Source organism: Eublepharis macularius, chromosome 9, assembly GCF_028583425.1.
Source record: "Eublepharis macularius isolate TG4126 chromosome 9, MPM_Emac_v1.0, whole genome shotgun sequence".
Taxonomy (NCBI): Eukaryota; Metazoa; Chordata; class Lepidosauria; order Squamata; family Eublepharidae; genus Eublepharis; species Eublepharis macularius.
The window spans coordinates 30,238,517-30,264,934 of NC_072798.1; the positions used below are offsets into that span (position 1 = coordinate 30,238,517).

Consider the following 26,418-nt stretch of genomic DNA (forward strand, 5'->3'; position numbering starts at 1 on the left):
AGAACTACAATGTTTGTAAAGGTATGATAGGTGTTTGTAGAGATAAATGGAAAATGAAATACGTATTATTGTTCTATGTTTTTTTCTTTAATTTTTGTTCTCTTTTTCTCCTTTTCTCTCTCTTTTTTATTCCTTCTTTTCTTTCTCTTTTCTCTGTTCTTTTTTGGGGGGCTTTTAATTTTATCAATAAAATAAAAAGTATTTTTTTAAAAAAAAAATTCCTAAAGTTAGGGACAGTGAAGTAATGTCTTCATTGGAATTAACTGTTCATACAGCAATTTCTTTTCTTTATTTAAACTATAAACTATACACCATAACATAATAAACATAGAGAATAAGAAAAAAACACAGTTCTAAACATGACACACTAACAATACATATATCTATAAAATTAAGAAGAAAAGAGTACTTTATGCACAAAAGTGGAAAACTACAACATTGCCTACAGTGGAGGAAAGGTTGACAAAAGTTTTGGAGTTTGCGTTAATGGCAAATCTTACTGCATTAATTGGAGAAAGGACATTAGTTAACTTCTTGACTGAATGGAAACCTTTAATAGACTTTTTGCATGAAATGGATAACAAGGATTTGTTGACATCTGGATGTATGGATTAAGAAACATGAACAATAGAAAAAAGAGGGGTTTGTGACTAACTTAGAATAAGTGGGACTCTAGAAATGATATATACTTGTGGAGAAAATCGGAACTCAACTTGTAGTGTAATTTAGGGTTTTTTCTTTTTTTCTTTTCTTCTTAATTTCATACAGCAATTTCTAAATTTCGGAGTTTTTCTTAATGAAAGAGGTGTTATCACTATGCAGTTAGCTCTTTTTCCCCTTTTCATTTGGTAGGTCAGTGAATATTCTGAATGAATATTCTGAATGAAGTTGGCAATGGGCTGGATATGGGTCAATAAACTGAAGCTCATTCAGATAAGTCTTACGGCACTACTGGTCAGTAAAAGAACCCAGAAGGAGTCAGGTTTCAGGAATCAGCCTGTTCTAGATAAAGCTGCACTTCCCCTTCAGGAGAAAATTCCTAATATGGCAGCAGTGCTGTATTTATGGTTGCCAACTCTGGGTTAGGAAATTCCTGGTGACTTGGAGGTAGAGCCTGGGGAAGGAGCAGTTACAAGAGGAAGGAACCTCACTGGGATATAATGACATAGAGCCCACCCTCCTGGGAACTCCCAGCCAGCCAGCCAAGCCCCACCTGCAGTTTAAATGGGCATTTCCCCACCACTCAGAGCAGCGGAGAAATGGCCATTTAAACTGCAGGTGGGGCTTGGCTGGCCAGCCGGGAACTCCTGGCTGAGCAGCCAAGCCCTGCTGTTTAAATGATCAGCTGCTTGTCGGGGATCTCCCCAACAAGCAGCTGATTGGCAGGTTTAAATGCCCCTTTCCATGCCGCTTTGCAGTGGCACAGAAAGGGGCATTAACGAACCAAACAAACCAGCAAATCAGTTCAGAAGTTCGTGGAAACGCGCTTCAATGAACCGCTGGTTCACGAACCACGAACCAGGCCGGTTCGTAGTTATTTTTGGTTCGTGTTCCGTTTTGTGCCCATCTCTACTGGCCATAATATATGTGTGTTCTGATTGCACCCCCTATGTCATATTACTGTAATGTGCTCTATGGGTCAGCCTTTAACAACAGCTTGGAAGCTTCTGTTAGTGAAAAATGTTGCACCGTAGTTACTTGCTGGTGTGATTTAAAGGCAGTATATTTCAGTAAGTTCAGGAAAGGGTTTTTTAAGGTGCTTTTAATAACTTCTGTGGGCTGGTTCTGATTTTCAGTAGGTCTGTTTTTTCATATTTATAATGCTGTTTATCATTTCGGTTCTTCTGCAGAAGCTGCTTCAAGAGCATTGCTGTGAAGCAGGATATAAATGTTTTAAGTGAATAAGTAATGATTATTCTCCTAACAATCAAACAACATTCTGTTTGCAGTCTGTCAGTGCACAGTGCATGGCGAGTGCGATGAAGGAATTTCGGGATCAGGACTGTGTGTCTGTGAAACTGGATGGACAGGAAAGCTGTGCGAGACCAAATTAGGTCAGTCGATATCGCTGTAGCAATGACTTGAAACCTAGAGAGCAGTTTTCATCTTTGCCATATACAGGTTATTATGACTAATTGCCTTAGTAAAATAAATTGAAGATTCTCTTTACTATTCAGAAAAGACCAAGAGTCCAGCAGCACCTATAAGACTAACAAAATTTGTGGTAGGGTTTGAGCTTTTGAGGAGTCAGCTCATGAGCGAACCATTTACTGTTGCAATCTCAGATCCTCCCAGTGCTGCTGCCTGCTTGAGCTCTGCCTCCAAGTTGTATGTTCAGCTACCACTTGGACCCACTCATTGTGGTGCCCCCAGCTTTAGAAATTGCCCTCCTTGAGGATGTGGGGCGGGGGGCTCCTATGTTAATTTCTTTCCCCAAAAAAGTGCAAATCTGTCCTTTTTAGGCAGGCAGTTGGCAGATAACTATTCTGGATTATATCAAGGTGAGGGTAAATGGAGTGCTAGCTGTCACACACACCCTTGCTGCCATGTGATTGTTTGCTGGGTGTTAATTATCTGTCACCTGCTGCTCAAGCCTTGGTCAGCCACCTTGACCCCTTGCCCAACGATCAGTGGAAAGCTTTTGTTGCATAGTGGTTAAGTGGTTTGGTTGCAAATCAGCATTCTGCTAGTTGGAATTTAATCATGAGCTTAGCAGATGGTCTAGGGTAAGCCACTTCTCTCAGTACCCTTCCCACCAAGGCAGGACCCTTCCCACTAAGCCATTGAGCCATCCTATACAGCAGGCAAACAAGCTGAGCTCCTGGAGAGGTGGGAGTGGGGCATGAGTATGACCACAGTGGTATGGTGGCAGCGAGGGAAGCTTGCCCTCTAGATAATGCTGGTTAACTGACCACTGTGCATAATCAAATGCTGAATGACAAAGTTTTTATTGTACTCTGTAAATGATAAACAGCAGTAACATCATAAGAGCTTGATTCTAGAATATAAAGCCTTTAAGTGATCTATTATAACTTTGAGCAAAAGTGGATCAGACGGTTTTTGTTAATGAAATCTTTAATTAACAGATTGATTTCTGTTTGTACTTTGCTTATATATAGGATTTCCTCCCACCATTACATGCATACCCTTTTGGAATAGTTTTCTGTGTTAAAGTGACATCAAAGCTATGAAATTGCACCCGTGCCCTTCGCTGCCTATGCAGCAAATAGGGTCAAATAAAATGAGTACACCAATTACTCATAATAAAGACAAAAGTAATATCTATATTGTGCATATGAGAAGCACTGAATCTGATTGAATGTACAGGGATGTAATCTTGGGCAATGCAGGTTATGCCTTAGATTTTTTTTGTATAGAACTGTCTCTCCATCTTGAGATGTTGCCAAATGGACAAATGATTGTGTTGATTTTTTTCTCAGATGTGATGCCGGTGTGTTCCCCTAGCTGTTCCGTTAATGCTGCGTGCAAGCCTCAAAACATCTGCCAGTGTAAACTATATTATGTTGGAGATGGAATCACTTGTACAGGTAAATCCTGTACAGACAATTGGGGGTGGGGGGAGGAATCTCTGGGAATGAAATGTGGAACATAAGGTTCTTTTTATGGACCTCCTTTTCTAGGAATACAAAAGGGGTTGAGGATGGACCCACACCTTTTTATCCGCATGAGGCACACTAACAGTCAGATCTGGAATTCTGGACATTTTTCAAGACAGTGTTTAGTCCAAGGCAGCCTCTTACCCACCTGTCAGATTTGACAGCCATGATCATTTGTCTTGTAGTGGGGGAGAGAGAGGATCTTCAAGGCAAAAGACAGGGACAGGCAAAGACTCAGGCTGACACTTGAATGTAACTGCCTTCCCCAAGGACAAAGGATCTTGCTGTATCTTGTTCAAGTGTGCCAGTTAAAACAACAACAGAGGTCCCTTTACCCCAAAGGAACATGATTTTTAAAAAAACCAAGAAATGTTCAAATCATACCAAACTATGGTTTCCAAGCATCAGCCTAAGGTTTTTTGCTTCTCATTTTTGTTTGTTTAGGAAATCATCAAACAGCCCTCTGTTACTCTCACACATCTCTGCTTTGGGGCGACAGTCATGGGTTCTTTCTTTGCAAACACTTCTGGCAGTTATGTGATAATTCACCTAGCATATCCAGCTGACTCCAGATGTCTACTTTAGCTCTGACCTTTCCAATCTAGCCTTGTGTTTAAGTTTGTGATCCTCAAAGCTCTTCTACGTTGTCCCTGTTTTTTTAAAAAAGATGATGCAATAGAATAGGCCATCACAAATGCATAGCACAGAGAAAGCACAATTTTCCGTTAGATGCCTATAAGGTCTGTGCTAAGGTGCAGTATTCATATCTCACTAGGTGACTATGGAAAATCTGGGCAGTGGCAGCCTTTAGGGTTGCAGTGTAAATTATGCCTGGCAGTAACATCCCAAACTGCTAAAGAAGATATTTGCACTGTTGTCTGTTTTTGTAGTCAAAAAAACCTTTAAGACAAAGCGAAAAGACCAAATCTAGGGGATGTACAGTCAGCTAAGGAAAATAGAGTCCCCTCTACAAAATTAACCAATCAACCAAAATTATTCAATTTCAAAGTGCATGCAATGCATAAATCACAGCTGGTTTATATAAATTCATAAATATCTGATTCATAAATAAGTATGCAATATTCATACAGCCTCTGACAGATACAGTAACCAACCACTTTTATCTGCAAGTGTATACAGTCAATGAACAGTCAATTAAATGCAGAAAGTGCAAAATAGACGGCAGGTGGTGTTGTGTCCTTCAGCTGGTGTCTGCTTCCAGATGTCTTTGCCCTACGGTCAATCGGCCGTTTCCATTTCACATGTGCTGACTTCACACTGTGCTTCCTCAGGGGAACACAATTTATCTGCCAGTTACCACCATTTTCTCATGCATTACAATTTCACAGGTGCTTCATCAATGTCAGCACTTTGAAATTGAATAATTATTGGTTGATTGGTTAATTTTGTAGAGGGGACTCTATTTTCCTTAGTCAAAAAAACCTTTGCCAAGCAGAATAGTTTGTAGTGTGACTATTGCAAATGCTGATCAAGTCACAGGTTCTCTTAGATGATGGTCTTGATGTCTCATTTTGTAGTACCTTTATATATAAAGAATTGTTAGGCTTTCATATGAAGAGCATGCCAAGGTGACATCATTTATTTATGGTTTTGCTTTATTTTTCCTTCATAGCTATGAATCTTTGTATGATATTCAATGGTGGCTGCCATAAGAATGCAAGATGTACACAATCTGGCGTGAAAGTCAATTGCACGTGTCAGAGAGGATACAAAGGAGATGGCCACATCTGCACAGCTATCAACCCTTGTACAGATGGGCTCAATGGTGGTTGTCATGAACATGCGATATGTACAACGACAGGCCCTGTAAGTGTTCCTGGCTGTAGCCCCTTCAGTGCAGGAACCTCTTCCAGATGATGCCTGTCTGCATTTGAGAATTCTTGTATCAAAGGGGGAGTCTAGGAAGTGTTCTAGGAAAGGAGAAGAGTATCCCCTCTACCACTACCTATATTGATCAGCACAGATAGCCTTTTTGTTCTATGAACAGGAAATCACTGTCTCTGTGCTTGCACTTGTGCATACTGATGCCAGGCCCAGTAATAGCGATGCAGATGTAAGCAAATCAGTTTTATTGATTTTATTGAGCTTAGACTGGAGCAACTTACGCTGTAAGCCTGTTTGGGTTGAAGGAGAATTGTGTGGTAGACTGGTTTGAACATGTAGGTTCGGTTCCATTTGCTGAAGAAACAATATAATCTATACAACTTTCTTCCCTGCCCTCCGAAGCTGGTTCCATTCTGTTTGCTATGCAAATTTTTCACTCATTTTTACAGACAATCTAGATAATACCATGGTAATCCTGATGCATTCTAGATTCCACCCCCCCCCCCAAATATGATCAGTGACAATTTTTTAATAAAATGCAATTATAGTGCCGGTAAGTCCCATCTGGACTGTCAAAGTGCTATTGAAACTACCTTTAAAATTCATCCTTCTCCTTCCAGCATTGGTTATTTGCTATTCTCTCACTGGTGATAGTTTCTCCCATAACATTCATGCTTTTTTATTACATCTTGTTGAGAGAAGGAAAGGGCTGAGTAGTTTTTGTTTTCACATTTTAGAAAGCTAAGTTACTCATCTTGTTTAATGAAACAACAGCAATTATTTTTAATCACATAAACAATAGAATTAAAAATATGAGCAGTAATATGGCTCACTACGATGTGAAAAGAAGCACTTAAGCGTTCCCCCCCCCATTTATTCATGAATGCTGATGAAAGACAGCTCACTAGCCAAAAGAAAAGAGGAATTAATTAATTAGGCCAAAAACAAAGGAAGAGGGAAAGGCACCTTTTGCTGAAAGAGATTTACATCTGAGGAGACAAATAGATGGCTCTTCCCCTTTGAGACAGGCTTTGTTAGAATTTTAAGAGGAATATTATGCTATGTTAACCCTTGCTTCAATTGCGCATGCACTTTGTTATGGAAGAAAAATCCGTCAGCAACGCAAAAACGCCATCAGGTGGAACCACCACTAAAAGTTCCTTACACTGTTGTTTAGAAAGAACTCTAAGGATACAAGCTGAGGTATAAGTATTTTAGATGAATAAACAATATTTTGAAAAATTGGATAATGTGAAGAAACTAGGGGTTGTGCACCAGCGAAAGATTTGGTTTTCCAGCTTCAGGTGTAGCTGAAGCAGGACAACGATTCAGAATAACCCAACACCCGAAGTGGCAAGCCGCTTTGGATTCAGGTTATTGGAATCGCTTCAGTATGCTTCGTAATTACTCGGAGCGTACCAAAGTGAGGGGGGAAACTTTCACCAAGCCCCCCACCCCCCATTAAGCCCCCCTTCCCCCAACTCCACTTACCTATCCTGAAGGCAGGAGTTGGCTCTCCCACTGCCCGTGCCACTTCCTCCGCCTTCGCAGAGACCAGCAGGGTGGCAGGGAAGGCCACAGCAGGCACCTCCATTGTGGTTGTGGCCAGCAGGGAGGCAAGGAAGGCCTGAACTGGCACCTCCACCACCCACGCTGCCACTTCCACCTGCACAGCGGCCAGCTGGGTGGCAGGGAAGGTCACAGCCGGTGCCTCCACCACACGCACCACTGCAGCGGCCAGCAGGGCAGCAGGGAAGGCCGCAGCTGGTGTGTCCGCCACCCACGCCACCACTTCTGCCTCCGCAGTGGCCAGCTAGGCGGTGGGGAAGGCTGCAGCTGTCACCTCCACTATGGGGAAGGCTGCAGCCACAGCCTCTGCTGCCTGCACCACCACCGCCAGGATGTCCCAGGTAAGTGGTGTGATGTGGGAGGGAGCACTTTAAATAGGCCCTGAAGCAACCTGAAGCGACCCATATTGCTTCGGGAAGCTTTGATTCAGTATTTCCGAATCAGGGCCATCATACTGGCCCTGATTCGGAAATACCAAATCGTTATGAATCGAGCCCGATTCAGGGTTTTTTCCTGAATCAGGAACCCAAAGTGCACACCCTACCCTACCCACAAACATTTCCATTTCCTCCTTGAATTGATAATAACAGTGCTAAGGCATTTACATAGCCCATGCGTTATCTCTTCAGCCTCATAACTGTTGGTCCACACATACCCTCCATACCCCTTCCTATACTTTCTGTACCACCACCACTGTTCCCTACTTTGATATGAGAAGTCCATTCCTGTTGATTTAGTTTTTTCAGCAGTCCCAAGCAGACATTTCCTCCTAGCAGCTTGAACAATATAGAGTTCCATCTTTCCAAAATTTCAGTGCACACCCTTACCCTCTCAGGCTAGACTCATGGCAACATATGGCAGGATATGCTTGCTAATAGAGAGAATGCAATGGATGCACCCGCTGTAATTGTATTTTAAGGGCTTCCCAGTTTGCTCTGGGGTTAGAAGTGAAAAGGAATATTTCAAATGGCAGCTGGAGATTTGTATGCTTGTTAATATGGGATATTGAGTTGGAATGAAAATCTTCCTCCAAGGATAAGCGCAAATGTGAATGCAAGGATAACTACATTGGTGATGGAATCGACTGTGAAGTGAAACAACTCCGAGTGAACCGATGTTTGCAAGATAATGGACAATGCCATGCTGATGCTGACTGTGTAGATCTCCATTATGAGGGTGAGTACTCCAAAAGGGTGAATATAGATTCAGTGGGTTGGAAGGAACAGCTAAAACTAATCACTTTCTATGTTTTAGAACGTCTCAGAACTACAATCTTAGTGTGTGGGGGCTGTGTGTGTACATTTCTTCTTCCTTCTTGGTATGTAGGATGCTTTACAGCATCAAAAGAAAACGAGTAAGCACACAGTGATGGACACTCAGATAGACCTGAGATGGCAAAAATAAATCTGAAAAACAGGGCTTGTAATCTGTTATCAAATATGTTTGGCCAGTAAATTGATGCCTTGTGTGCAAGACTTTGAGTGTTTTAATATTTTAAAAGACAGGCAATGATTTCTGCAGCAAAAGCATGTGAATGACAGACACACATCCTGAAACACCCATGTAGACGTTGCTGGGAACATAGATTCCCTGATGCATGTTTGCATATGAGTTAAAGAAAATAAAAAAATAATGGACTAGGATCTGACAGATCCGGGTTTGATTCCCTGCTCTGCCATGGAAGCTTGCTTGGTGACCTTGTGCCAGTCACTCCTCTCAGCCTAACCTACCTCACAGGGCTGTTTGTGAGGATAAAATGGAGGAGAGGAGAGTTGGGTCCCCATTGGGGAAGAAAGGCAGTATAAATGAAGTAAAAATTAAGTAAGTTTTGAATGGATATATGTGGGCTTCATAGAGTATGCACTGCCTTTACTTAGCTTTTTACAGAATTCTTTAATAGCCAGCATGGTGTTGGACTGGGATTTGAGAGATGCCACTAGGCAACCTTGGGCCAGTCATTCTGTCTTATCCTAACATACCTTACAGGGTGGTTGTGAGGATAAATGGAAGGGGGAGAGAACAATGGATGCCCTCTTCAACTCCTTGGAGAAAGGGCATGATAAAAGTACTCAAATGAAATGGAAACTTGACTGCACCGGAAACAGCCAGCTTCTGCTATTTCAAGGCCACTCTGTTAAGTGTAAAATCTTCTGTTTCTTAAAGCTCAAAAATATAATTTGGTAAAGCTATCAGGAGCCAGCTAAGATTGTTTCAGCAGTCACTTCCAGCCTGTTGGCCATTGCTAAATTAGATGGTCCAAAGAATCGTTTGTTTGTTTGTTTGTTTGTTTGTTTGTTTGTTTGTTTAATTCCATTTATATTCCACCCTCCCTGCAAGCAGGCTCAGGGCAGGTCACAACAGTAATAATAATACACAATTAAATATACTTTAAAACAGGAATAAATCACATAAAAACCAGTAATTAAAAGGCATCTACTGTAGGAGCCAAAAAGGCTGTAATAAAACCATACAATGCATGCTGTAATAAAATCATACAGTATGATGAATCTGCCAATCACATCTGGGTGGCATGATATAGTGGGCATGGAAAGGGCATGGGCAGTCAGGAGGGACAGATTGCCAACACTTCAGCCATAGGCCTGGTGGAACATCTCCATCTTACAGACACTGCAGAATTGCTACAAATCCTGCAGGGTCCAGAGTTCCATTGGGAACACATCCCACATGGCCAGTGTCAGAGCTGAAAAAGTTCTGGCCCTGATCGAGACAAGGCAAATGTCCCTCAGACCAGGGACCACCAGTAGCTGCTTATCTACAGAATACAAGGCCCTCCGAGGGATACAGAGGGAGAGGCGGTCCCACAAAGATGGGCAGAATTTTTAATGCCAAAAACAGATATATTTTTGTTTGGATAATATTGGATAATATTTCCAGGGTGTCCTGCAAAATGAGTGTTGAAAAGAAACTAATAGAATGGAATTTGGTTTCCTTATCTGGCCACTGCGTCATTTCTTAAAACTGATCAGTTTTTGCTAGCTGCAAATACCCTAACCCTTTTGCCTCATTCTTTCTGGCAGATGCAACAGTTGGAGTTTTTCACATTCGTTCTCCACGAGGACAATATAAACTGACTTTCGATGAGGCAAATAAAACCTGTGCAGATGCAGGAGCAACACTAGCTACATACAATCAGCTCTTGTATGCCCAGAAGGTAACATAACATATTTTCCCTTGTGCACAAGGCATTGCAGTTAATATAGCAAGAGAGCCAGTGTGGTGTAGCAGTTAAGAGTGTCCTGTTTTAACTAGAGAGCTCTGGGTCCACATTCCCCACTCAGCTCACACTGGGAACAGGAGACAATTGCCAGATGAGCAACGCCTGCTGTATTGGATCTGAGTCCCAGTGCTAGCTGAAGGCACCAATTGTGGATTCTCCCCCACCCCCAACATCAGTGTTTGATGCCACTCAGACCTAGCTTCCTTGGCAGGGGGTTGCCAGCTCATCTGATCAGGCCATCTCTTCAAGCCATCAGAGCAAGACTTCAGTAGGCATTGCACAAGGAATGATTTCCCCCTTCCCTCTTTATACATTGTATAACGTCTCTCTCTCTCTCTCATATCGTTGGGCCAACATCACTCCCTGTTTCCCTTTATTTTATGATTGTTTTATTTCCATGACAGGCCAAGTACCACTTATGTGCAGCTGGCTGGCTGCAGAATGGGAGAGTAAGCTATCCAACGGCCTTCTCGGCCCCTACCTGTGGGGGAGGATTGGTTGGGATTGTCGACTATGGAATCAAACTCAACCGAAGTGAAACCTGGGATGCCTTCTGCTACAGAGTCAAAGGTAAAGGTGCTTTTGAGCAAAGCAGGGCCAGTTCATTTCCTGCCAACTTCCAGTAGTATTCCTGGAAACGGACTTTATTCCAGTTTTGCATTTTGTGTTAAAGTGTTAAAACTGTCAAAAAATGGAGGCAGTATCAGGGGAAGGTCTTGGCCTCTAGGACCAGCTTGTTAGCCCTTTATGGCAAGAAGTTGGCTGCCGTGTGGAAACAAACGCCGGGCTAAATGGACCGCTGATCTGACCCAGCAGGCCACCTCTTATGTTATGAACAGAGCAAGTATCATTGCTTTCTACACGTTGCCACATTCACATGGTCTCATTCTGCATTCAAGAGTGTGCCTGGCTGTGGCCATACAGGAAAGGGTGATGGCTACGAATGAGGTGTACCTGAAGTGTCTGTTAGGATTCACTTATCCAAGTCACTCCATAGGATAAACTGCACTGGGCTTCATATCATTTGGGAGTTGCCTCTTCATTTCTCCAGTGTTGCTGGGACAGCACATTCCTGACTAATCTGAGCACAGGCATCCAAATGTAATTCCTCATGGTCCTCACTTCCCAGCTTAGTTAGCAGATGACCAAGGACATCCAAACTCAAACTCAAAAATTTTAATTACTTTCTGCCTCCTTTCATCTCCTTCCACATTTTCTTCCAATTGTAAATCCACAATTCGAAAGTCAAAATTCATTCCCGACTAATAGGAAATGTCTTTTCTGGGTAACAGGCTGGGTCATCTGTTTGAATCACTGGGGATGGGCAGGGGAGGGGTCTTCCCGTGGTCCTCCAGACTAAACCTTGGCCCTGACTGTTCCCAAGAAGAGATCTGACTCGCCCTGACAACACTAATAATAAAGATGCACATTGTGATAAAACCTTCTTTCCAATATGCTTGGATCTCTCTTGCATTCCTGCTTCCACGATTGCATCAGACTATGGAATCAATTTTTATCTTTGCCAAGTATGCCTAAGAATATATAAAGCCATTCTGATGCTGAACTGATCATGTACAGAATCCATGAGAGAGAGAAACACCATGCAGACACACATCTCTGCATTAATCAGAAGGTATATCAGATTGTAAAACTAAAAACATCACATGTTAATATAAAGCTGCCCTTATACTGACCCAGAGCATTGGTTCATCCAGCCCAATTTAACATAATCTTCCTCAGGTAGCAGCTCTTTGGGGCTTATAGGCAAATTTCTTTCCCAGCCTGTCTAACGGAGTTTCTTTTAAAACAGAGATGCCACGCATGAACTTCTGTCTGCTAAGCATATCCTATATAATTGAGCTAGGACCCTTTCCCAATAAGCCCTTGTTTATAGAGAAAAGTCCATTGCTGCCTCCACACTAGGGCATTTTTGTGTTACATCATTAGTTGCAAAAAAATAGCATTATAGTCCTCATAAAAATTGGCACTATCTATTCAACATTCCATTATTTAAATTTGCTCTGTTTTACAAATGTTTCTTTTACATGTCTAATTAACTACTTTCTGTTCATTCACAATTACTCTAGCATTCCTAAATCAATCTTTAATTATAACGATCTTTGCAGCCGAAAATATTGCCCATTAATTCCTCCCTGGAGCCACCAAGAGTGAACAGAAAGTAATTAACTTGTCTAGAAAAGAGATATATAATTGCAGTTATTATCATTGTCATTATTGTTATTAAATTAGTGAAGCACATAAATAAACCTCAGCAGTGCATTGCCCTTTCAGACTGAATGGTCTGGTGCAGCAGTTGCATTTTAATCTGTGAAAAAAACCTCCCTGAATCAGTTTGGGGAAAAGATGGGAGGACAACAAGGGAAAACATTGGAATGCAACACTTTGGCAAAGTCATCTGAAGTCCCCATAAAAACTAATGAACAATTGCTGTCTCTTCCAGAGTAAACACTAGTATTAAAAAGTTTTTATTCTTTTTTAACATAATAACAACATTCAATTTATATACCACCCTTCAGGATGACTTAACACCCACTCAGAGCGGTTTACAAATTACATTTTTTGCAAAACAGTATTCCACGAAGCTGTCATAGATTGCACTCTAGATACTAATGTCCCAGCTCAACTTGCTATTTATATTCCTTATGCTTGGATTTTGTAGACGTTAATTGCACTTGCAAAATTGGCTATGTGGGTGATGGATTTACATGTACTGGGAACCTACTTCAAGTCCTCGTGTCTATCTCAACTTTTACAAACTTTGTCTCGGTAAGTAATAGAAACAGACACTTTGATTGGAAATAGCTGTCCTATACAGATATATACAAATGTAATGGGACTGACAGTACTGGCCCAGCTAGAGCGATGCCGGGGAAGAAGAGTTAAACTTCCTGTTTTCCTCCCTGTGTGGCTGCCAGCTGAATCTTAGCCCCATTTTTGCTGTATCCCATTGCTGATGGTTCATAAGAAAGGCCCAGTCTTGCCCTTGTGACTGAGAGCTAAACTACAAGAAATGAATTACATGAGGATGCTCACGTGAAGGGAGTCACAGTGTAAGCTGGGAAGCTGAGTTTTAAAAGAGATCGGAAAGGTCTGTCAATTTCCCCTCTCTACAGAGACCTCAAAGATGGCTTCTTTGTTTATTTTGTTTATTTCCTCTTTGCATCCTAGAAGAGGAGGTGAAACTGACAGAGCCTTCTGGAGGCAAAGAGGAAACTAGCAAACCCTCTAAGGAGTATGGTTGTTGTGGGTTTTCCGGGCTGTATAGCCGTGGTCTTGGCATTGTAGTTCTTGACGTTTCGCCAGCAGCTGTGACTGGCATCTTCAGAGGTATAGCACCAAAAGACAGAGATCTCTCAGTGTGACAGTTCTCCGGCCATGAAAGCCTTCGACAATACCTCTGAGGAGTGATCTTTGCTGGCTCTGTAGAGAGGGGAAACTGACAAAGCCTTCCGATCTCTTTTAAAATCCAGCTTCCCGGCTAACATTGCAGCTCCCTTCGCATGCACATCCTTGTGTAATTTGTCTCTTGTAGCTTAGCTCTGCAATAAGCAAAGCAAACTACCTAGTGTTCTGCAATTTAGTTGCCCAAAGATTCCTTTTAAAATAATCTCATCTCTTGGGAGAAAATCATGGATTTGTCTGTTGTTTTCTGTTCCTTCAAGGCACACTGCAGATACATTTTCCACATTTGCCTCCATGTGTATTAGAATTGTTGTATAGGGGTGTGTGCCATCCTGCCTCCCCACCAGCCTCCAGCGGCAGGAAAGGCTCTCTCTGCCGGCCAGCTGGCCATGCTGACCGCAGCTGCGCGGCAGTGGCAGGGAAGGCCCTCTCTGCCAGCCAGATGGCCGCGTTGGCCACAGCTGCATGGTGGCGGGGAAGGCCTTCTGTTTACGTGGCCATGCCAGCAGGCGGCGGCAACAGAGAAGGCCTTCTCCGCCTCCAGCCCTCCGCCTGGCCAGGTAAGAGGGGGGGATGGGGTTTAAGGGTGGGGTGGGAGTTTAAGGGTGGGGTGGGCCTCCCCCTCCCCCCTCCCCCATCACTTCAGTATGCTCTGAATCTTTACGGAGCATATCGAAGCAACTTCGAAACCCGGATCTGAAGCGGCATGCCACTTCAGATTTTTTTTCCGAAGCTTTTTCCGGTGCACACTCCTAATGAGAGGTACTTTGGTGTAGTGGTTAAGAGCACAGGACTCTAATCTGGAGAGCCGGGTTTGACTCCTCACTCCTCCACTTGAAGCCAGCTGGGTGACGTTGGACTAGTCACAGTTCTCTGGAGCTCTCTCAGCCCTACCCACCTCACAGGGTGTTTTGTTGTGGGGATAATAATGACATACTTTGTAAACCACTCTGAGTGGGCATTAAGTTGTCCTGAAGGGCAGTATATAAATCGAATGTTGTTGTTGTTGTTGTTGTTATGCTTAGGAATTTCAACAAGTAGTATACAGATTGCTCAAAAGCCATCTTGTGCCCCAGCAACTCCCGTCATAGAAACCAAATTTGAAATTTAGGACACAAGTCCAAATAAAAAAATGGTGAGGAGCATTGTCCTTGGTATTAAAATCAACTTTTGAATATAAATCATCCTCATTTCTAGCACCTTTTGACTTTTTTGAACTGACTGCATCTTCTGTCAGATAATTGTGAATATAAAGGAAGATTAAATTCACATGTTCTCTTGTATATGCTTGCAAAACTTTTGTCACAGCAAAAGTATTTCATTTCAGCATTCTTTTTCTTCACAGGAGGTCTTTACTTACTCAAATACCTCAAAAAAAGGTCAAGAATTCCTGAAATACCTCACAAGTTTATCAACTAAGGCTACGTTGTTTGTCCCAGACAATGATGGACTGAAGGAAAATGAGGTAAAGTACCATGGGAGCTTAAACCACACCATAAACTTGGCCTGAAACAGCTTCATATACTGCCTCCAAGAGGTGACATAAACTTAATAGGTTAGTCAGTGGAAGGTGTGGTGGGACTTTGTGGGACTTTGTGAAAATGGTAAGCTTTTACTTACTCTCTCTTACTTCCTAACTTACTCTCTAACTCTTACTTCCTAACTCTTTTGCCGTCAGTTCAGTTTGGATCCAAGTGAGATCAACCTATTTTGGGGGCACATAGCAGGCCCGTAGCTCAGAGTTATACTTATGTGCTTGGGGAAGAACATAAGAACACTGCTGAATGAAACCAGTGGTCCATCTGGTCAGCATCCTGTATTGCATAGGGGTTAATCAGTTGCCTTGGAGGGGCAACGAATAGGGGATAGGCACCAATGTATTCCCCTTGTGTTGCATTCTATCCAGAGGATCACTCCCTCTGCTTGTGGACATACCCTGTAGTCAACGTGGCTAGTAGCCATTCATAGACCTCTCCTCTTGAAACTGTCTAATCCCATTTTAAAGCTACCTTTTGCTAGTGGCCATTATATCCCTTGACAATGGGAGAGGACTGATACCAGAATACAAACAGTATATATATCATATTCAAAAGATCCTGTCTCTTGCCCTGAATTTCTGAGATGGCACTACTGTTTTAAATCCATAGTTCTCAAAATTCCAACTCACCCAAGTACGATCATCTTCAAACTTTTCAGATCCAAGCCCCACTTTGTTTCAACTTACTTCAGACGCAGATTCCGTTTTTGATGTCCTTTGTTCAGCTTTTTAAAAATTATATGTCCATTTTTTCTCTCTCCTTTTCCTTATTTTCCTTACCATATGTCTCCTCCTGCTTTACCCTTTCTCTTTAAAAATAAAGCTAAGTATGCAAGAACTAAAAACTCCTTTTGGTAGTGAAATGTGGTAATTTACTTAAATAATATTGTTTTATATTGCTTGCTGTGTTCAGACACTTTCGGGAAGAGACATTGAGTACCATTTGTCCAATGTGAGCATATTGTTCTATGAAGACTTAGCCAATGGAACTACCCTTCAAACCAGAATAGGGACAAAGTTATTAATTACGCATGGTGAAAACCAAGAATATCAGGCTTCGGTTGCTAAAAAGGTGATTTTTTACTTGTTTGCATGTTCACAGATAAATCCCTTATTTGTATATTTCCCAAGATAAACACTCATTGCAAAGAGTAAAGGAATGCCATGCCTCCCCTCTTACACTATGCCAATTACAACTTAGTTTTGGTTGGTGTTCCACATGCATGTGTAATGCCCGTCAACAAAAGGGGAGTGGAGATTGTGTGCACCAATCCTTTGTGTAACTGGGAGGAGCCATTTTGTTCTAGTTGTTATCTGCATGAGTCAGAGAGAAGGGGTTCCCACAGAACTTATACCGTGAAAACTGGACACTGGCCCCAGGAATTGCATGAATCAAGATGGGTCTAGGTACATTTCCTAGAGATTTAGGAGTACCTGTGCCAAACTACAATTTTCAATATTTTGGTGAGGGAAAACCCAAGACAGTTATTTGGTCTGAAGAGACAGTAGCGCACAACCTGTGGAAGGAAGAAATTTTAATGAGTGAAAACAGCTGCGAAATATTAAGAAGGGGCAAAGGCAGGGAAAAATGATGTCAAAGGTACTACTGGAACACTGGGTGTCTAATTCAAGTTCTCCCCTTGTAGATAGGAGGTAACACTGAACTTGATGGGTTCCTGCCACCTAGGTCTAGAACGTAGTGCGAAATCCAGTTATCTGGGAGATAGCACCTCGCTTCAAATTCCAGTTTTGAGCCAAAAAGGTAGCACTTCTTCCTTAAAAACCATGCCCAAACATCTAAACAAATTTAGTTTAACTTAAATTTGTAAAATGGTTTAGAAACTTCACCTCATCCAAAATGCAGCAGCTAAGCTATTGCTAGGGCAGAATACAGGGATTCTATTATCCCAGTGCTGAAAAATCTGCACTGGCTGCCCATTTGTTTCCCGTTCAAAGTGCTGGTTATTTCATTTAAAGCCCTAAATGGCTTGGGGCCAGAGTTCTTGAAGGCTGCCTCTTCCCATATTGTCCAGCCTACCAGTTAAGCTCTTCCTCCCAAGCCCTGCTCTCTGCACCCCTGCCTTCAGAAGTAAAGCAAGTAGGAACCAGAGACAGGGCTTTTCCAGTAGTGGCACCTCACTTATGGAACGCCCTTCCCCTTGAAACTCACCTGGCACCTACGTTTCCATTCACCCAGGCTTTTAATTCATGGGTTGATCTTTTAATACTCTTTAAGTCTGGAAACTGTTATTTTAAGCTGTCAGTAGTCTGTTTGTATTGCCAGTGTTTGTATGCTGGGCTAGGTTTTTAATGCTGGATTTCAATTTATATATTTAATGTTTTGTTTTTATTATTTTTATTTTGTAAGTCACCTCAGGCAGGTCCCTTGAGAGGTGTCATAAACATTTTCTAAATAAATAAACGTTACATACTGCAACTTTAGTATTTGCAAGAACAGCAATAGCAAACTGTTTTAGGAAAGAGCAAGCCAAATTACTTATTGAGATAGGAAAAAATAATAATCACTCAACAGGCAATTAAATGTATATAAAACTAAATCATGGCATAAGAGACTAGATTCCTTCTCCAGCTAGTTACTTCTGGCATAAACTGAAGAACTGAAACCTTCATGGGCTGATATCAACCAAAACAGAAGAATGAGTTCTATAGCCAAGAATGTACAGGTGTTAGCAGCACTGAGAAATCAGCTAGAAGGCTGAGGTCTTCAGCTATAGAGAGAGATTGCTTAGCCTAGGCACTCCATTCCACACAGCTGCTGGACAGGCTAGCAGGGGAAATGCAGGGTGTGTGTGTGTCTCTTCAGCACACTGCTGAGCCTAACGTGCAACATCACTGCTAGCATGAAACCAGAGTTTGGTATGATTCCTACAGCATCATCCCAATGTGATGACCTCACTTCTAGTTTCACTCCAGAAGTGACTTGTGCATTGGTGTGATACTGAAGAGCTTTTCTCCACCCCCCAGATTCTCCTACCAGGGTGCCAGCTATGGCTGGCAATAATTCCACTTTGTTCTAGGGAGAGCCATATGGGCATGCACCTCTATATTTTCCCTTGTGCCAAATAACAGCTGGGGATGGAATTTCAGATTGCAAAACCATTTCCAGGGAAAGGGCTGTATCTCACCTGCTTTTTACGCTGCCATGCCCCCAGTCCAAACAAGAAGGGACCCCCATCCCCACCCCCACCACTGCTCTTTACAGTTCAAAAGACAGTAGGATATCTTGTGTCATCAGGTCTCAGAAAAGGTCAGTTAAGTGCTCATTGGGTATTCATTGTTATGGCTGTCTTTTCTTCCTTTTTAGAAGGCAACAAGGTACGTGGATGGAAAAGCTATCCTTGGGTGGGACATTGTTGCTTCCAATGGGGTCATCCATGTCATTGCTGCCCCCCTGAAGGCTCCTCCTCTACCCCCCGTAAGTCTTTCTTTTCTTTGTTGAGAAATTCCTGTTTATTTTTGAGTCAGGTGCTGATCCACTGAAAAACTACAGATAAATAATTCTGCTTCCTCCCGATTTGGAAGCAGATACTATGATTCCACATCTGGAGCTGATTGTAATGTTTATTGCAGGGATGCCATTTCAGTTTTTGGTGCAAGAGGACTATGCACAACCACATTAAGGCCTGTTTCATAGTGACATTAAGCTTCCCGCTGTCAAATGTAATCCTGCCCTTCTTGGCCGGGCCTCTTGCATGCAAAGCAAGACGTTATGGCCTCTCATCAGATGCACCCTTCCCTCCTCTTGAATAAGAAGTAACAAGAGCACTATGCTGTGCCATTTACTTGAGGCTTATTGGAAGATTGCTTGCTAGTGATTAATTATATTAACCATGTAGTTTTTATGATTATTGCGATGGTTGTTCTGTTGCATCTTTGGTTGCTTCCATGGTTACCTTGAGCCACTTAAGAAGTATTTCTGTGTCAAAAAAAAAGTAGTATATAGATGTGTCGGTGGTAATACTAAATGCCATAGAACCAATGCATGGGAGATTATCAGCTTCTGATCAAACAGAAGTGCAGAAGTCACTGGTCAATTGTAAGGGTTATACATAACACCAGTGTTATGTGTTAACATATCTAAGGGCCAAACCACACTTGACTCTGGAGCTCCATGACTAGAACAGCAGATGTGTAATTTTCAGGGCCATGGAGAGCTAGGGTTAACATCATCCAGTAAATAATATCCCATTAAGACCTTTTCCTTCAAGTCTGTTGGCAACTCTGGAGCCCTGAGATGGATCAAGGCTACAGTCCTAAGGAAGTGGAGTTTAACTTGTCCTTAGACGATTCCCCCAAATTGAAAGTGCTCCCCTTCCCATTATTCATATTGGGTTTCTCTTCTCTAGTGGGTCTTAAAGCAGCCAGGGGAGCATTTTTAATTGGAAAAACGAAACTGGAGTGAGAGTGTTGCTTATCCAGTACTGTGATGCAAGTGCATATCCTCCTTTCCACCAGCTGCTTTTTAGCAGGCTAACTTACACATCTGGAGTTCCAGTCAAGGAACGTGATCAGCAGTAGTTTGTTGCTAAAGACAGGACAAGTGAGGTAGTTCAGGCTGAAACACTAGTGTGCTATGGCTTCCATTTGCTCTCTAATTGCCCCATTCAATCATCCTAGCCCTCAGGGCCACAGTTCCAACTCAGGTGGTTAATTTATTACACTAATTGTCCGCTTATTGAAAGAAGGTTATTCCCTCTCAGGCTAGATCTCTGCTTATTTTGTGTCAAGCAAAACAATTCATTGGACACATCCACTGATGGCTGGTGTATTTTCTGAGCCTTATGGCCCCACTATATCCTAATTTTTTCTCTCTGTACACACCCCACCAATTTAGAAGATGGTTTTACATATCACACATTAAATAGGCCTAGGAAAATTTGTATCATGATGGTTAACATATCCTATGACACTCTCTTGGGCCATTTCCGCATGTCCTTATTTTAGTGGCACAGTATCACTATTATGCCGCTTTACTCAGATTAGTACACGTCCTCATAATCCAGCTGTGCAAATCCCAACACCCTCTGTGATGTCTCTGGTGGGGTGAGCCACGTTATGCTGCCACCGCTCTGGGATTTAGGGTTCCTTGGGAAGGCCCAGAGTACCCTCCCAACCCTTCTGACCTCCATAGCTTGGCCAATAAACAGGCATGAGGACCCAGCAGAGTAACAACAAACAAAATAGTTTATTTACAAGGAGGTCTGTTAATATCAAGCAAACAAGAAGCAAGGTGCATTAGCAACAATAGATGGGTGAAAGCAAAATAAACAAAAGGCCCTAGCACGACTGAACTCCCTGTCCCTCTGTCTGCCAGGCCTGTCTTCTCACCCTACCTGGATGAGGGCCTCTCTCCCTAGCAGAAACCTCCTCTGGCCTGCTCCCTTGGAGGAAGAACACAGGCTTTTTTCCTCCCAGACTTATAGTGCACCAGCCCCCTGTGTTCTGATTGGCCAAAAAGGGCGCCAAAATGGCCCTGGGGTTCATGGGAATTGTAGGCAGACCTACTCCCACTGCTAACAGGCTTCTGAGGCCTTGCTAGGTCTTCCTGGCACAGCCAGATCATGATACCCTCCCTATTGTTGCACTTTCTCTGAGAACGTAGATTTCGCACTTTTTCTGCTTCGAAACACTTTTTTAACGCTATTTTTGGCATGAATGAAAATGCTTAGAAACACTTCTCCAGAGGATGCCCAGTTGGGTTGCCAGCCTCCAGGTAGTGGCTGGAGATCTCCCAGAATTACAACTGGTCTCCAGGCCACAGAGATCAGTTCACCTGGAGAAAATGGCCACTTTGGGGGGTGGACGCTATGGAATTATGCCATGCCAAGGTCTTTTCCCTCCCCAAACCCCACTTTCTCCAGGTTTCTCCTGGTTTCACTCCCCAAATCTCCAGGAATTTTCCAACTTGGAGCTGGCAACCCTAATTCCCAGTCAGCCACTCCTCCATTCTCCGTTGGTGCTTCCTCAGAACAGTTGCTCCCACCCACAAACTGGAATCCTGCAAGCCTCTGCGAACTGTCAAAAGTTTCCCTCCTTTTTTAAAAAAAAATGTTAATTGCGTTATTGCAATCTCTCCCTTAAAAGGAACTGAGTGCATTTCCCGTTAAAAGCAATTTAGGTCCAGAATAGAGGCAATGAAACAGAGAGAGCGGCAGCTAGAGACAAAACACACACACCCTCCCTCCTTTTAACAATGTCTCTGGTGTTTTTTAATGGAGACCAAGGGAGGGACAAGTGTAGAGCTTGCAATTTGTAGTACAAAAAAATGGATGCTTAATTCATGACTTGATTTTAATTAGTCTGAGCCATCAGATTTCTCCTGAACAAAGGGGAGAGCTACTCACTTAAGATTTTTCCCCCTCCAGTCTGCCACTGTTTCAAAATAGTGTTTACTACGAAGAAAAGTGGGCAAACCCTTCCTCCTACTTGTTCTGTCGAATTGCAAGCAAACGGTACAGCGGGGAGGGAAGCAGCTTGGGCCAGGCAGCCTTTGTACAGCTCCACTGCTGCAGACAGCCCACCACCACTCAGCAACAGGGTGTTGTGGGGCAAGCCTGGCTTGCCCAGACGCCGAGGGTAGAGGGAGCGAGACAAGAAACAGAGCTGCCAAGCTAACCAGCAGCAGGAGAGCAGAGGGAAAGGGAGCCTGCAACGAGCAATTTAAATGAAATTGGTGGCCAAATAACAACCTATCACAGGATTCCTTTGGGCAGAGCTAATTCCAAGCTAACATATTGAAACAGTGATACAGTGCAAATCTGAATATGGGTTTTTAAAAACTCAAGAAATTGGTGTGACTGTACTTTCCTCAGCTGTGATGTGAGCTCATCCACTGCCCACAATAGCACTTTTTCAGAGGCATATGAACTTCTGAAAGAGTGATGCAGACGCAGACGCAAAAGTCAAGACCTTTGACCTGGCATGTGAACACTGCGTCATGAAAGCAAGAAAGCAATGGCGCAATACAAGCACAAAAATAAGGCAGTAAGGAAACGGCCTTGCTTTTGCTGCAATAGACTAGATATATTCAAAGAATTTATCACCTAAAGTTTAATTGCTTCCTATCATACTCATTTGCCTTCACTGCCTCCGCTCAGGCATTCTTACATCTTGGAGTTGGAACAGGAATATTCTTTGCGGTCCTCTTACTCATCGGAATCATTGCTCTTGTTGGGTACGCATACCTCAGATTCAAGCAAGGAGATATTCGCTTTCAGCGTTTCAAGGTATGAAACAGATGCAAATTTGGAACTGAGTGTCAAAGAGGAAACTGCAATGAAGTGACTACTTTGCATGGACTTCTATATAGATTTTTAAGTAACTGCTCAGAAGTGTGTGTGTCTGTCTGTGGGGGTGTTATTACTATAGATGTTCAATTTTTGCTCATACAAGAGGCTGTGATCCTAGGCATCTCTCTCTTTAGATCACAAAGAGCAAAACCATGGCTTCACACCATGGTAAACTGGGCCAAAAACACCTAATGGACACAACTGGCTAGCTGAGTAGCTATGCATATTTCAGGGATTTCCCAGAATGCCATGGCTCCTTTAGCATTAGGCCCCTGGTTTTTTGGCACCTCTCCTTGGTGGTTCACTCTCTGTATTGTGAAGAGATGCCTACCTAAAATTGTTAGTTGAGTTTTTACAATTGTCATTCTTCAGGGATACCCCCCCCCTTTTACAGGGGTTAGAGGTTATTTTTTGGAATAGGGTGTAGGTGCATAAGTAGTCAGAGGGAGAAGCATAATTAGGTCACCAATGACATTGCTTTTTAGCAGCAGTCCCTACTTCCATTGTCCAAAAGACATAACTCTTTGTAAAGAAATATTTGAATGGAGACTTGCTGTTTAGATGTACCTGTTCCGTATAATTAGTCTGCTTCCCCATCTGTTTCTGGATGTCCATAGAAGTATATCTCCATGATGTTTGTGTGTGTGTATTTGAGCAGATCACTGGTACTATACCCTGCATATATGTAATTTGAATAGTAGCAAGCCGTTCAGAGGTTTAACAACTAGAACAACAAGAACCAAAGGTATAACAACATAGCCATATAGACTAAGCAGCTCCTGCACACTCAAAAGCTACTTGACATTGAATTATCTCTCTGATAATTGTTGAAATTAATCAAGAGCTCACCTTGCATATGACTGCAAGTGCTAAGCAAAGTAAGTTCATGACAAAATTGGCACGCAGCATGCCAAACTGGAACTTTGCTTGCTCTAAAGAAAGAAACAGGCACCAGAACTAAAAGTGTGTGATTTGATATTGCTTACCCTATAAAATGTCTGATATTTCTGGTATCAGATCGAAAATATGCAATAGAATGAAAGACATTCCCATGTTTTCCCACTTCTGATATTTCCCTCCAGATAAATATCAGAAATACTGGAAACCATTATCAGGAAAGTTTTCTGCTGTTCCAAAGCCTGCCAGCTGCAGTTTGTTTATGGAAAAACTGCAGGAGCAGTGAAGGAGGCGGGAGTATGCCCCACCTTGTCTCTGACGCACAGGCCCTTTAAACTTTTAAACAGACAAAAAGGAGGCCAGGCCTACCAACCATTGAAAATAATGGCCCTTTAAACGTTACAGGACTGGTGCACTGCAGCCCAGAGGGGCATGCTAAAAATCATGGGCAGTAGACCCGGCATTCAGAGGCTAGCCTTACTCCCCATTCAAATAGTGGCCCTTTAACTTTAAAGGGCTACTGTGCTGCAGACCAGCTGGGGCACTCTTCCTCTGGTGTCAAGACTTGCTTGGGGACACCTTATTCAGGGTCTGTAAAATCAGCCCACTTTTTCCAAATTTATTCAAACTTATGAGCATTTTTAGATGAGAACTACATTTCCTAAAAAATTTTCCATTTTTTAAAAAATCTGTTCTGGAAAGCCAATTATATTTCCCCATAAGAAATAATGGGCAGCCTATATGAATCAAAAGGGAAATTTTTATCATCGTGACTTTCCAAAATGATACTATTCCCAGTCTGTCATGAAAATGATAATTGTGCCCTACCTGATTTGTAATTAAAATAATTTTTGAAATGCACACTAACTGGAACTCACTAAATATGGAAGAGTATTAATAAAATGAGCAAGCCTGTATTCTTTTATCCCCTATGACCACACGAATATAATTGCATTTCTGAATTCCTTGCAATGCATCCAGGCAGTATAAATAAATGTTGCTTTTTAAAACAGCAAAAAAATGATATCGATGTAACTACGATGGACACAGCCCAGACGGCAAACTTTTCAAACATTAACTACAAAAGCTCAATAACTTCACCACCAGATCTTCCTTATGATCCATTTTCAGTAAGTTTTTTTCTCATTCTGATTTAAGAATACTTTGGTAAAGTGTGTGGGGGAAACCCCACAAATACCTGTGGTACGCAATTCAGGAGATAACATGAGGGCAGGCACCATTTTCCATTGCTTCCTGAGTTGACCAAATTGCATTATTAAATAGTGTGATCTGCAATCCTCACTAGCAGTTTAAGCAGCAGGATTAAGTTGAGGTCTCTGGTGGAAGGGAGGAAAGAGCTGGAAGTTGTTTCTCCCTCTTCCAAAGACTCCCTTTGCTAATCCCGTATATTTTTGGCCCTGGGTTAGCTTAGTTACAGCTTTGGAACTGCATGGTTGGATATGGGCCATTGATGTGGAAAGGACCTAAGTGAGCTCCTTTGGAAGCTGCAGTCAAAGGTATAAGAGCTTCCCCTCTATATTGCACAGAGTCTGATGGCAGGAGACTCTTCTGCAGATTGAGAAGCAAGCCCTATCTTCTAGGCCCACCACCACTAGGCTCTTCTGTCCTCTACCCTAAATGTCCAGGCATTGAAGGATCATGTATGCAGGAGCCACTAGCTACTTTCTCATGGAATATGTTATTTTGTTTTATGCCTTTCAAACAATTCAGACTCATGCTTCTTATTCTGTCTCGTGTAACATGAACAGACCACATTTGCTGTACCTGTTTTTTTTCCCCCTTCCAGGATTCTGATGTATGTGAGTTGACCACCAGCAATCCCCCATCAGAATTTTGATGACTTGAGTTACCATCAGAAAGGATGTATGTTTGAGCTGGAATTGAATGTGAAGTATAAAGCAATGGGCAGCATTTTAAAACTATACAGAAAAGGCAATTTTCATGCGAGTCAGTGTTTTGTTTGCTTTCACACTTATTTTGCCACTTAATTATACAGTGCCTGTTTTCTTCCCAAGTTCAAATGGTTCTTTGGGATTGCTATTCTTTCTTACCTCATTTTTTGGGCATGGACTACTGAGTATGAAATTCTATGGTGCAGAACTAATTACAATTATACGTTTAACAATATGTTTAACTTAAAAAGCCATAGTATTGCTTGACCCAGATTTGGCAATGTAGAGATTTGGAGGATGAGTTTAAATGTTGTTGTACACTGAAGTCCCTATAAGAAAACTGATTGAACCAGATAGTAATACATTTAATTTTTGTTTTTCTCCCCACCATCGCATATGTAGGTTGCTTTAACTGCTGTACTTCTTTCCAAGAGGGTATTAAAATATATACTTGTGTATCATCTTGGATATGCTACAAAATAGTATACAAAGACTATTAAATATGGGGGAAATGGTGATACTGAAAGAGCTTTGCATTTCAGGTAACTTGTTTTTATATTACCCCGTAACCCCTCTTGCATCTGACACAAAAGTATGTGTTGCAGAAAATTCTGGGGTATTTGTTCAAGGTTATTGCAGACTGCTACTCCAACTCACATACCTGTATAGCCTGGGATCCAGCACACCTCTACAGGTTGCTTACTGCAGGGGGAGATCAATAGTAACAGGAAAGTTTAGTTACCATTATAAATTAACAAGGAACTGCAAGAGGATTCTTTGAAAACTTTAGCTTGCCCTAAAGGCACATATTCTGCCCTGTGTTGTGCCAGCTGCACTGGCTCCTGGTTGAGTTCCAGATCCAGTTCAAGGTACCGGTCTTAGTATTTAAAGCCTTCCACGGACTGGGACCTGCATACCTACGGGACCCCCTCCCCCATTATATCCCCTGCAGGGCCTTGTGCTTTGCGGATAAGCAGCTTCTGGTGGTCCCCGGCCCAAGGGACATTCGGCTGGCTTCAACTAGGGCCAGGGCTTTTTCTGCCCTGGCCCTGGCCCGGGGGAACACTCT

The 26,418-nt window shown here is 42.4% G+C and overlaps 1 protein-coding gene across 1 annotated transcript in view; it reads left to right on the forward strand.

Moving 5' to 3' along the window:
• Window positions 1-25,810, forward strand: part of STAB2 (stabilin 2) — a 119,567-nt gene extending 93,757 nt beyond the window's left edge. The window contains exons 57-69 of the mRNA XM_054988859.1: window positions 1,950-2,054; window positions 3,441-3,548; window positions 5,251-5,444; window positions 8,066-8,207; window positions 10,070-10,203; window positions 10,674-10,839; window positions 12,950-13,056; window positions 15,038-15,157; window positions 16,143-16,301; window positions 18,555-18,665; window positions 22,348-22,476; window positions 24,450-24,566; window positions 25,244-25,810. Coding sequence (XP_054844834.1) covers window positions 1,950-2,054; window positions 3,441-3,548; window positions 5,251-5,444; window positions 8,066-8,207; window positions 10,070-10,203; window positions 10,674-10,839; window positions 12,950-13,056; window positions 15,038-15,157; window positions 16,143-16,301; window positions 18,555-18,665; window positions 22,348-22,476; window positions 24,450-24,566; window positions 25,244-25,294 — 1,643 coding nt within the window. The 3' untranslated portion in view covers window positions 25,295-25,810. The remainder of the gene's footprint in view (window positions 1-1,949; window positions 2,055-3,440; window positions 3,549-5,250; window positions 5,445-8,065; window positions 8,208-10,069; window positions 10,204-10,673; window positions 10,840-12,949; window positions 13,057-15,037; window positions 15,158-16,142; window positions 16,302-18,554; window positions 18,666-22,347; window positions 22,477-24,449; window positions 24,567-25,243) is intronic.
• Window positions 25,811-26,418: the final 608 nt, after the last annotated feature.